This window comes from Wyeomyia smithii, chromosome 2 (genome assembly GCF_029784165.1).
Source record: "Wyeomyia smithii strain HCP4-BCI-WySm-NY-G18 chromosome 2, ASM2978416v1, whole genome shotgun sequence".
NCBI classification, from domain to species: Eukaryota; Metazoa; Arthropoda; class Insecta; order Diptera; family Culicidae; genus Wyeomyia; species Wyeomyia smithii.
Window position 1 is genome coordinate 247,289,505 of NC_073695.1, and position 13,440 is coordinate 247,302,944.

The 13,440-nt window shown below is 37.3% G+C and overlaps 1 protein-coding gene across 1 annotated transcript; it reads left to right on the plus strand.

Moving 5' to 3' along the window:
* Nucleotides 1-11,029: 11,029 nt before the first annotated feature.
* On the plus strand, nucleotides 11,030-12,647 carry LOC129720535 (trypsin-1-like). The gene is made up of 4 exons (XM_055672015.1): nucleotides 11,030-11,229; nucleotides 11,285-11,705; nucleotides 11,771-11,827; nucleotides 12,450-12,647. Exons 1-4 carry the CDS (start codon nucleotides 11,030-11,032, stop codon nucleotides 12,645-12,647), a joined length of 876 nt encoding a protein of 291 aa, XP_055527990.1.
* Nucleotides 12,648-13,440: the final 793 nt, after the last annotated feature.

Here is a 13,440-nt window from a genome sequence, read left to right on the forward strand (position 1 = left end):
AATTTACGCGAACAATGAACCATTTACATGCAAGCATTCCTAGCACAGACGACGTGCATGGACACCAAGCGTTCCCTGTGATATTCTCTGCATCAATATCGAAAAAACTTTGACAGAGTCTCCCCGTCTCAATAGGTCAATTTGTTTTTGCTTCCATGAGCTTAGACTAATATGATGTCTCGAAGGTAAAAGTTTTCCATAAAGTTTGAAACAATCCCCATCCTTGAACAATTCCCTAAGTCTGCTGTCAGAACGTAATAAAAACTGATGTCTTGAAAGAAAACATGCTGGTATAAGTAACAGTACCGGTGGAGCAGAAAGCCGCAGGTCTCTCGGCGTCTATGATTGCAGCGGTACACTTCCATTCGTACTGAAGCGCGGTACTATTCGTATTGCAGTGGTACACTTCTGTTCGTACATTTTTATTCATGTGCAATCGAGGAAAAACTGCAATGCTTCTGATGATTAAAAGTTTATCTCATAAATATGATTACCATAGATTACTCAACAAGAATTGTACATTTTTGCAACGGTTAAAAGTTATATTTATTATATTTTATATTCGATATTCACTAATTAGGCGTGACCGGATAGTATCGATAGATTGAAATCCCAAATATACAAATTTATAGAAGTGTAAGAGCTGGTGAATGCTTGTGAATTTTTGGTCCAATTACTAAGATTCATTCCGATTTTTTTCTTACATTTTAAAATTGTTAGATGATATTTTTTTTTTTTAAACTTTTCCATAATAATTAACTATCTTCGTAATACAGCGAATGTGATTGTATGCAAATGAAAAAAATTTACAAGCAAAAAACAAACATGGAATTGTTGACTGCTACGATTTTTGGCTGAAACTCGTTGATAATTTTGTTTAACATATCTTCTTATATTTGCCAATTAATGAACTTTCGTAAGGGCTCCCATATTATTTTGAAAGTAAGATCCATATTATAAATTTGATTTAATCAGAGTTAAATAAGACAAAACCATTCATTATGATAACGTCAGTGTTATTGAATTTTGTTTTTGAGGATAAAGAGTTAATTCTGACTTTGACGCATTACGAGAAAATCTTGGTGCTTCTTCAACAAGAACGATAAGCTTGTGCTTTGTCAAATACATGTTGTTTGCACAAAAAATTCTACAGGCATAATATCGCCAAATATAAACGATTTTTTTTTGAGTGTTGTTGAATATATTTCTAAAAATAGACTAGTTCCAAAAATAGGGAAGGGTGAAAATAAAAGTACGTAAGTCACCGAGCAAACAACTTGATTCTGTCTGTGGTAAATTTTTGAACAAAAAATCCCCTAATTACAGTGTTTAGCCCTACGTCACCATTTCATACAACCCTAGGGCTGTATACCTTGTAGTATTTCTTTTTTATGCGGGCCATTTTTGACAGTGTTCTGATATTTTTTTACTTTTTAATTTATTTTGACCTCTTTCCAACGTTTTTCCACTTTTAGAAAAGAAACGCACTGTTCTTGTTTTCCAAAATTTTAACGTTTTTGATATTTTTGACATATTCTATATTTTTATAAACTTTCACTGTTTGTCTCTTCCACTTTTCGAACTCAAGACTTCGTTTGATTTCATTCTGATTGGTTTTTCGATTTTTTTCGACATCTTCGTAATTTCTGTTTTATACGTTCGTTTTTCTTTTATTTTCTTGGTTGTTTAGAACGTTCCTATATATAGTTGGCTCCGTAAAGCATTAATTTGTATTGTGCCGTGTCAAATGAATGTTGTGTGAACAAAAAAAAGAACGTTCCTATACCTTTTCATGAATTTGGATAGTTTTTTGCCTTTCTCCTAGAAAGGTATAGTAATCACTGGTAAAACCAAAGTATAAAAGTGCTTCAAAAGGTCGAATGTATCATATTTCACATTTAACTGCTTTCGAAAGAATATAAAATCATTTGTTTACTAGAATTCGAGGGTTTTCGATTGTCTTGATAAAAGAAATTCCTTTAAATGAAAACTCGTACTTTTTTGTAACAACTTTGTAAGGTCTGAAGATAGCGTTTTACAATCTCTAGCCAAAATATGAACTCATAAAACCGCATAATTTTGTATAAGAAAGAAATACCTAAAAAACATCGGAAAATGTTTTAATACGTGTATCTGCGATTTGAATAAAATTGGTTCTTTTATTTCTGAATACTAATAGGAAAAACAGAGGCTAACTGTATTTTTCTTTGCTCAATAATCTGAAGTAACTCTAATAAGCGAACAAAATATTTCAAAAATACAAGTTTCCTTTTTTCCTAATTTATTTTGACCATCGTAGTTTCTACAATCATATTTTCAGTTAGTTTAATTTTCTATCTTCATTACTGCATTTACTCCTTAAATTAAAATTTTGACCAACTTCCAAAAATTATCATTTTATTTCACTACATAGTTTCTCATGGAAACATATGTTAAGTAGCTTGTTGAACATACTGTTTAAGAACTAAGATAAATTTCTAGCAACTCTTACATGCACCTGCCAATATAATCACTAGCTCGTATCTAGATACGATAAAAAAAATCTATTAGGCATGGTTGCGGTTCGTACCGTCATTAGTCTGAAATCAGCCAATTTTGAAAAATGTTATGCAGACCAATTTCCCCCTGCAGTGACCGCGGGAAACCTGACTCATGCAATAGTGTGCATGATTGGTGTGTTTTGAGCTATTGCACTTTTATACGGTGGTACCGTACACGTACGTACCTGCAGTTGCAATTCGCACCAGGTACTTGCCAAAGTTTTGATTTATTGTATGCACTTTTCATTCCACTTGCGCGGGCACGTCACGCCGTATTTAAGCGAACTCCTCTCGATCGGCACTCAGTGGGCGCTGCAACACTGGCGCAGGTCATAACTAATAAAAGTTAACGCCACGTTTGATTGATCTATTTCGTTCGCAAGCCCGATGACAAGCCTGCGGCTACCGCGCGAGAGCGGGATGTGAATGCGATTGCATTGCGCATGACTACCGGAGTGTGTAATTTTCGTGCAAATTCTAATTCGTGAATTAGTTGTCCGCAGCTCGCTGAACCGCCAAATGCCAGGAAGAACGGATGAGGGCGATGCTGGAACGATTGTTCGGTGTTTAGTTTCGAAGCCCTTTTTGTCAGGTCGCGAAAGCCGATTGTATGAACCGATAATAAACCTAATTGCATCCGGGAACAGCTTCCGAATCCGAACAGCCATTTTCCAGCAAATCGACTCATTTAGCGTAATACGAAACGATCTGGGCTGGTTCCTGAAAAGCCGGGTTCAATATGGTAGTGAGGGGGTGAAGTAGAGGGACATCAGTGTGGCATAAATTGTACATTTCACTACAAATTGCTCTTCTGCCGGTTCGGATTACTTGTGCCGAGCTGGTTAGGATGGGACCATTATTGAAACTGCGTTGTCGCGATTTTGCTGACAGCAGGATACTTTGGTGGAGATTCAGTCTTAATTGGGTAGTTTGGTTGACCGCGAAGAACGCTGTTCCGAAAGTGGCTTTTCCATGATTTCATGGCGCTTAAACGGGAAAAAATACCCAGGAAGCATTTATCCCGCGTTCTCGCTTTTATAGGGTACCTTTGCTGTGGTTTAGTAATGGCGAATAAACGTTTCACATCGAAATTTACATCTAGACAGGCGCATTGGCTTTGTGTGCAGAGCGGTGCGTGGTGATTTTCACGATTCATTGGATGATACCCTGTACTCAAATTGGGTGGATTTTCCAACGTCATTGGACGCAATTTAATGGGCCACCGTGCATGTTGTACAATATTGGCTGTCTGAACGGCATTACACGGAACGAAAACCTACCGGGTATTGTTAGCATGACCAGTTCGAAATCTGTTGACTTTTTCAAAGAAAAATAACATTTCAATTTCGGTTACCGAAGCAAATATCCAAGTCCGAACGTTCTTCACGCTCTTTGAAACGATCGTGCCTCAATGGTCGCGTAATGCGAAATCAGATAGAGCACGCTTTCAATCACGATTTATTAGCACACCCCCACGAATGGCGTTGAGCTGTTTGCATTTATATAGATCTCTTCGGGGCACCTTAGCACTTTTAGCCGGTTCGTTCTCCCTCGCGCCTGTAAGCTACGGACCCTTGCCACGGTCGTGAGAACCGCACGGTCGACGGGCGCGTAGCATTGCTCCACAGTCGCACACTCATTCATAGGGCACCACTCCTTTTCTTCTCAAGGTTACCGCGGTGCGAGCGGCCGTTTCTCGCTTCTGGTGGCGTTTTTTTATTCTCATTTTCCTCCTAGAGGTATCTGTGCATTGCAACGGCTAAGCCTGGCCTGTCTGTCGGTCGACTCTATAAAGGGGCGGAAAGTGTTAACACGGCGTGACTCCATCCGTTACGAGGTGGAGCCTTGCGTTCAATTGTACCTGAACTGACGGGTTTGAAGTGATTTTCGAGTGTCCACTTCTTGGGTTTTTGCGTGACGTGGTGTCGTTTGTCCTGGTGATTTATGGAACCTGCTGGAATGCTTTGTCTGTAGGATGTATTTTTGGGTGAAGTTGATTTATAGTTACAATATTAAAATGAAGTACCAGAATTGTTACCTAACGCAGGAAAAAATTACAGTAGCTAGTTTGTTCTAGTGTTTACATAACATATACCGTGAATACTGTAGCGTTTACCAGTTTATTTAATTGCTTTATTTGAAGCAACGAATGGTTGCAATCCTTAAACGATGCAAACGATTACTATCAACTGGTTCTAATCTGATTTTAACTTCTTGCAACAAATGTAAAATTAGCTCGAAAAAGGATTGGGCATGGATTGTTATTTCGTGGATTAGGAATCTAAACATAGTGTAGCATTTTGATAATTGGTTTTTGAATAGATGGAAAAAGCGGACAGACAAAGTTTTTTAACCACACTCAAATAAAAACACAGCAGCATTATGTTGAAAAACTACATAATATATTTTACTTGAGCATTTATCTTGGTTAGCAGGTGATTCTCAATACTAAAGCAAGCGGATTCTGCGTATGACGAAGAAGACCCATCTTCGAGCAATTTCTCCAGTTCAGCGTCTTAGAAGGTTTTCGGTTTTTTTTTAGGCGGACAGCCAAAAACATCGGAGTTTTTGATGAAACTAAATACGGCACGTTGTAGCAGCAGCATTTCTGTTGACTTATTTTAACTCTTGATGCGCTTCATTTATCCGCCATTTTATTTATATGAAATGAGAAAAATAACACTTTCCACAAATGGCGTTGGTACCAATGATGGAAATGAGACAAATATGGCGCAATCATCGTTTTATTTCGAGCTGCCGAACTCATAAAATGTACAGAGAGAAGAAGAAGAAGAGAAGAGAATTAAACTGAATCTTCTCAATCCGTAATGAAAGGCTGGCTTGGTGCATTGGTTTACATGATTGAACTACATTGCTGCTGATCGATCCACTTTTCGATAATCATTCTCTTGTAATAGTGACCGGATAGACAATGTTGACTAAATTTGTGTATACTAGCTTTTACACGCGACTAACTCTCACTAGTATACTTCTGGTGGATGTGTCGTTGTGCACTCGAGGGCGCAAAATAACAACCACAAATCGTTTAGAAAGTCAAATCGTTTGTTTATTTCAGTGTCGGCTTTGCTGTGCGTTTATCAAAGCTCTATATTTTTCAACAGTACAATCCTGCCGTTTCAAGCAGAATCGTCCCTCCGTACCAGCGTAACATAATCGCAATTTTCCGCATCTTGGTGGAATGAAGGAATAACGTTGGAAACTGATTAAGTTTTAAGCATTTGAAAGTGGACAATTTTCGTGACGCACTCGATGTTTTCGGTTTTTCAATTTGTACACCTATGTTACCGTAAGACGTAATTTTACGTCAAAATAGATTCTCCAGATCACTTTTAGGTGGATCAATCACTGAAAAGTCCATTTTAAAAGAAGGATAATAAAATGCAAAGTAACAATTTTAAATAAAGGGGGCAGGTTAATCAGCGTCACGTAATTTTTTGTTTCTGCTCTGTTTTGTTTATAATGGTGTCGGAACAAGGAGCATTCCGGAAGCGCCAGACAAAACATCATCACATTGCGTCAGAAAAGCACAAACGTTTCTGAACAAGCAATCGACTCAATCTGTACCCCAAATACGCAACCCAACGAATCTACCTCAGTGTCGTCCAACCGACGAAAACAACTGGAGATCAATGAGTTAGAAACAGTTTATTGGTAGAATCAAGAGATGCATTCGAAAAGTCGACGTGAGGGTCGTACAATGCTTTAGTTCCGACATCATGAGAAAGTTTGGTCGGAAGGCCGGTAACGGACCTCAAATCTCAAATGGTCAAAATTTTTTTCGTTCTTAATGAATGTATCCTCATTGGAAAAAAATAAGTTTTTCTTTAAGTTCATCCACCTTTTTGCCTTTCTCCTAGAAAGGTATAGCAATCACTGGAAAAACCAAAGGTATAAAAGTGCTCCAAAGGGTCGAATCTCGTATATCAATCGACTTAGTTTGACGAGCTGAGCATTTTCTGTATGTGTGTGTGTGTGTGTGTGTATGTGTGTGTGTATGTGTGTGTGTATGTGTGTGTGTATGTAACGCTCTCCCAATCTCACTCGATTTTCTCAGAGATGGCTGGACCGATCTTCATGAAATTAATTGCAAATGAAAGGTCTAGTTGCCCCATAAGACCCTGTTGAATTTCTTTGCAATCGAATTTTTAGTTTAGAGGTTATGTTTAAAAATGTGAAAATCACGAAAAACCATTATCTCAGAAACTACTCAACCGATTTTAACAAAATTGGTTTTAAATGAACAAGCTATTTAAAAAACTTTTAACATTTGAGTTTCATGAAGATTGAACGTGTGGTTCAGAAGTTATTTAAAGAAACGTGTTCTGGAGAGTGTTTAATTTCACTCATGTCTCTCAAAGATGGCTGAACCGATTTCCACAAAATCAGTGTCATTTGGAAGGTCTACTTACCCCATAAGATTCTATTGATTTTTTTTGTAATCGGACTATTACTTTGCCTGTTATGTTTAAAAATGTGAAATTCAGCTATGAAAAGGAACATATTCTGAAGACTACTTAAACTCACTCACTTTTCTCAGAGATGGCTGAACCGATATTCACGAAATTAGTGTCAAATGAAAGGTCTAGCTGCCTCATAACACCCCATTGAATTTCAATGTAATCGGTCAGTTACTTTGTCTGTAATGTATCAAAATATGAAAATCACAAAACTTCATTATCTTATTATAGTACACAACCGATTTGAACAATATTGGTATCAAATGAACGGGCTAGTCAAAGGTTAATTGATGAATTTTATTGTGATTAAACACGTGGTTCAAAAATTGTGAAAAGAAACATGTGCCGGTGACTTTTCAAATTCAATCGTTTTCCCAAAAATGGCTGGACTAAATTCAACAATCTTAGTGTCAAATGAAAAATTTGGCTTTCCTATAGGTTCCCATTTTATTTGATTATAATCGTAGTTTTATTCCAACCGTTATGTATTAAATTATAAAAACAACGAAAATCTATTATATCAAAGATCACACGACTTATTTGAACATATCTAGTGTCATTTGAACGGGTTGTCTCTCTAACTCACAAGTAAGAAATTTAAAGCAATTTGTAATATGGTTCAAAAGTTATGAAAAGAAACGATATTCACAGACTATTTGAAACTGTGACTGCTTTGATCAAAACATATGGCCTCAACAAAATTTAAATTTGGTATTGTGCTATACGTACGTTCCCGGTATTGCTCGTGATTGAAATGTACGATATTTGAAGTCATTTCTTTTATTTCGCTATTTATTCAGCACGAATATTTTACTCCTAATTAATAATTTTTCCAACTTTTTGCTTTTCTCCTAGAAAAGTATAGAAATCACTTGCAAAACCGAAGATATGAAAGTGCTCCGAAGGGCCGAATGGCATATAGCACTCGACTCAGTTCGACGAACTGAGCATTTTTTGTATGTTTGTGTGTATGTGTGTGTGTGTGTGTGTGTGTGTGTGTGTGTGTGTGTGTGTGTGTGTGTGTGTGTGTGTGTGGGTGTGTGTGGGTGTGTGTGGGTGTGGGTGTGTGTATGTGCAGATTTTTATTTTAACCGATTTTAATGAAATTATATGCAAATGAAAGTTCTAGTTGCCCCATAAGATCCTATTTTTCAATGTAATTGGATTTTTATTTAAGAGGTTATGTTTAAAAATGTAAAAATCACGAAACATCAATATCTCAGAAACCACACAACCGATTTCAATAAAATTGGTATCAAATGAACAGGCTATCTTGAAAACCCTTAACTCTTGAATTTCATATAGATTGAACTTGTGGTTCAAAAGTTATGAAAAGAAATTGTGAAAATCACGAAACTTCATTATCTCAGAAAGTACACAACCGATTTGATCAATAGTATTATCAGATGAACGGGCTAGTTAAGGGTTAACTGATGAATTATGATTTAACACGTTGTTTCAAAGCTTGGCTGCCCTATACGTTCCCATTTCATTTGATTATAATCGAACTAAGCAACCGTTATGTATTAAATTGTTAATAAAACAACGAAAGTCTATTATCTCAAAGATTACACGACTTATTTGAACATAACTAGTGTCATACGAACGAGTCATCTCTCAAACTTACAAATAACAAACTTCATAACAATTTGATATGTGGTTCAAAAGTTATGGAAAGAAAAGAAATTCAAAGGCTATTTAAAACTTTACCTGCTTTGATCAATATATGTGGCCTCAACATAATTTAAATGTGGTATCGTACCATTTTAATGTTCCCGGTATCGCTCGTGATTGAATTGTTCGAAATTAGGAGTCATTTCTTTTATTTCGCTATTTCTTGAGCATTTACATTACGTCAAATTTCATATTTTATACTTCAATTACAACATCATTATTTTAGAACCCAAAAAGTGAATACACATTTATTGGTTTAAGCGTTCGTGTAAATCTATTTCTACAAATAATAAGTTTGAATGAGAAAGGCTGGGTCTGACCGCTAGGTGGATTAATTTAGGTTTTTTAAAAGTAATAGAAAAAAATCCAAATTTTTAGTTGTCACCCGTTTTAAAGTTACATTTTTCATAAACATACGTTACGAGATTGTTAACAAGTCCGCTATTTTGTTTTGTTTTTTATCAAGCAATTTTTTTTCCCATGCTCAAACTTACCTTTGTATAAATGCAAAAGATTAATTCTTTCTGTTACTTTTTTACCACGAAAGAAAATTAAGAAAAACCATCTCTCTTTGAGGTCACTAATGAGAAGTTTTTCTTGAAAAACAATATCACGCGCTATTAGGATCGTGTCCAGTAGGATTGTTGAATGTTTCAACTCGAACATTAGTTTAATGCTTCGCGCAAATTATTGTATTGATTCTTTGAATATGCAAAAAGGAAAACAGTTATTATTTTCCGAATTCGGCTTTTGAAAGTTGGTTATCAGAAGATTTTTATCGCGGATTGTGTAAATAACAGCAACTAATTCTAGCAACTACGATTGAACACTTTCTTCCTTATTTCGCTAAAAAAAAAGGGGCTCGTAGCCTTTAGGTTACTAGGCTTAACTCTTCCCTTACGCTAAATCCCAAAAAAGGTACGAACAGTTGAATGATAAATACCTCTTGATGCAGTTATAATTGCCAATACTTTGCAGGGTAACTGACGAAACTCGGCAAAGGAGAGCAGTAGAGTCTATGAATAGGCGTGTAAAGCGAAAGAGAAAAGTATAAAAATCCGTCACTTACCATGGTGACAAAGTAACCTTCCTTTCCGTTACAGTCGTTAGAGATGTCTTTGGTAATAAAGATTGGTTTTCGCTTCTCTAACCGACCTTAATGACGTAGCTGGCGCAGTTATCGATCTATATAAAGCCGAAGCTACTGAATTGTTGTACATTGAACATGATAAATTAATCTCAAATTAGCTATCCCACGATAATTCTTTGTGCCACTTCACTAGCTCAGATCCATCCCGGAAGGGCAACTACGAAATATGCGGTCGTTAAAGCTTCAAGCTCAAGCTCAAGGAATCATAAAGAAGCAGTGAAATGGTGGTGAAATAAAAATGTGATCTTTGCAAAGAAGATATGTTCCCAAAATATCGGATAAAATATTTTGCGAAGGGTACTTTATTTCCTTTGTTGGTTGATTTCATAAGAGTAGGTAGGCATATTTTGTTCATATCTGCGATGATTTCGTTGAAATTCGATGTGTAACCCGTAGGTACCTATATCTTCCTCAAACTGTTATTTGAAATTTAAACATCCAAGTAGCCAGGGATGAGAAAGAAACATAGATTTTCAGAAGAAAGATGAAATTTGTGTAAATGCGACATAAAGATAGCCTCCAAACTAGGCAGAGAAAGCATGAGGAGATTTGAGATTTTCAGCTAAACATTGATTTTTCCAATGACGTTTTATTTCTAGGTTTTATACAATTTTAGTTTCCCTGAGTTTAATTTTATCCTATTTTTCACATCGTGCAACATGTTGAGCTTAATGTTTTAACCTATTTGCAGGGTAAATGAGAAAAGAGGTCACTCGAAAGTATACTTACTCTTTCGAGCCTTCAAACATTCTGTTATTTTTATCAGATGTTGCAATTTCAAGTTTGGTTTGTGTGCTCGATTACGATGAATAAGAGGGGATGTGACATCTATGATTTTACACGACAAAATCTATGTTCAGTAGATTTAGAATAAGTACTTATTGGAATTGTCTGTAAAAGTTTTTGAAGACTTATAATAATATAAAAATCAAAATAATGTCCGCATTTTAGCGGTAAGTTTTCTCTCATAATAGTTAGTTTTACAGAGCAATATAATAATCACTTTTAACGATCGTTTTAAATATTCACAAATTTTATGATATCTTTAAATATGTGTTCACTATCGACAGGTGCAGAGCTCTAAAAGCATTAAAATGTTTATTACTCAGAAGCAACTTCTTCATCTCCTGGCCGTATAAAAAGCCTTTGTCTACACATTTTCATCATTAGGAATATTTTAGTTCACCATGAAAGGTCTGCTGGTAACAATAGTATTGAGTCTGTTTTTGGCTCTAGTAACTGCACAGGAGCCAAAAATTTACAACGGATTTGACGTGCACATCCGAGATCGGCCGTACCAAGTAGCTATTTTCCTGCTGGGACAATTCAATTGCGGGGGAACTTTGATCGGCGACCGCTGGATCCTAACTGCGGCACACTGTGTCAGGTAGCTACTACTTTTTTTTTCTCGATATTCGATAGTATCTTAAATTTGGATCTAGACGTCGTTTCAGCGGAGATATTTTTGCAAGTGAACTAACGGTTCGAATTGGTTCTCACTTCTTAAGGAGGGGAGGTCATTTGATCAGAGTAACCGATGTAATTAAACACCCAGAGTATGATGAAATTTCCGGTGATTGTGACTATGCGTTAATAGAATTGGAATATCCATACTCTATTGATCCCATCGCACGGCCTGTCGAAATGATTGATGAAAACGAAACCATTGCGGAGGGGACTCTTTGCACAGCCAGTGGTTGGGGTAAAACCATGGGCACCGGAAATCGCAATTTGTTAAAGATGATTGAGCTACCCTTGTTAAATTGGTTTGAATGTAATCAAGCACTGGATGACCTCGGATTTTCCTTCACCGAAAACCAGATGTGTACTAGATACGAGAAGCAGATACGTAGTCTATTACAGGCAAGTAGAACATTTCGAAAGTGGGAACCTATTGAGTAACTGTATGATTTGTATTTACCTCTTAGGGTGATTCCGGAGGACCGCTGATTTGCAACCGAAAGCTTGCAGGAATAGCCTCATCTGTAAGTTCAATTAGTGATCCAGAAACAGCATACGATAAGTTCGCAGATGTTTCAAAAGCTCGGAGCTGGATAAAGGCTGTAACAGGAATTTAATAGCGTTTTTTTTTTAACTTTTTGCTCAATAACAATAGGTTTCACGTGTTTATTCTTTTGTCAAGACGAAATTATTATATTTTTTCAATACATTGCTTCTGTAGACTTTTATTTCTGTTTTGTCTTACAGTTACTTAATCATAATCTACTTAGTTTTGCGTTCACCGATTTTTATAAAATGAAAAAAAAATGAAGCCTATATGCATACAGTTCGGATTAAAACCATATCAGTTCAGGTTTCCGGCTCCGTTGCCTAGTACCCATAGAGGGTTTGTAGAATTTTCCGCCCCTCCAACCAAGCAGCTGTATTCAGTTGTGATGGTTTCATTTTCACCCCAAAAGTATCGGCTCAACCTTTTCTCGATGCCAAAAAAAGACAATCCGCAACCTAGAACAGTGTTTTGCCATATCAATAAATAACCAGCCCAGTTTTCGGATGTTTTTATTTTACAAAACCGAACCATGCCACTAACGCCACTCGGCAGCATTTTGCGGGTTTTTGCGAAAAACAATTTAATCGTTTTGGCAGGGTACCGGCCGGTCGTTTAGCCGAGTGACCGCCAGGCCACCGGCAGCGTGGCCAGCAGTATCTAAGCGCGTGAAACCTCACGCGATTTCGGACTTCTGTGTGTGCATTCTACGTACCGATCCGAGTGATCCGAGCCATGGGTATGAGGATGGGTGTCCGGTGCTCGCCTACGGAGTGCAGACAGTGTACATTCAATAACCTAGCATTTTTTTTGTTTGGATCTACTCGCCGCTACACAGCGACTCTCATTCTCGAGTCTGTCCCATACAGATTGGAAATTTTATATTTTATACCGTTATGGTTCGTGACTGTAGCAGAACAGTGCAGTGTGAAAACCGCCCACCGATGGGCTGCAGGGGTTCTAGCCGGCCGATTTGCAGGCAATATTGCCAAATTTCCCTCTAATTGAAGTGAGTAAATCATTTAGCCACTGCTGCTGCACAACACATTCACACACAACCTGGCCTGGCGGTGCGGTGGTTAATGATCGTGCAGGAATTCGTGAATTGGGTCGTTTGGCAATCGGCCATTGGGCGAGCGATTAGATTTTCATTGGTGCACCTGTGCTAAAGAATAACGCCATTCTCCCGAAGCGAAACCTGTTGCTAATACTTGGTGAAAATTCAATCAAAGGCTATGCTTCATTGTGTAATATTACGAAGGTTTGATTGCTAGTAATGCGAAGGTGTTACAGTTATATAACAATATCAGCAGCTAAAACTCGACGAATTAAGTTGCAGGCTCACCAAAAACAAAACATTTTCAAGTTCACTCGCCGCGTTTCACCGTAGTAAGCCGGCCCGACACGGAAAGCACCGCCACCAGACAAATTGGCGGTATCTTATTGCCTTCCTACCCGAAAATTATCTCGTGACGATTTCCCCCAAATGCGTCGCCCGAATCGTGGTTAGATTTTCGTTTTAAGCTTTTCGTCGTTTATCGACCTATTTTATAGCTTTTGCGTGACTATTCAAATCATTCGCGTTGCGAT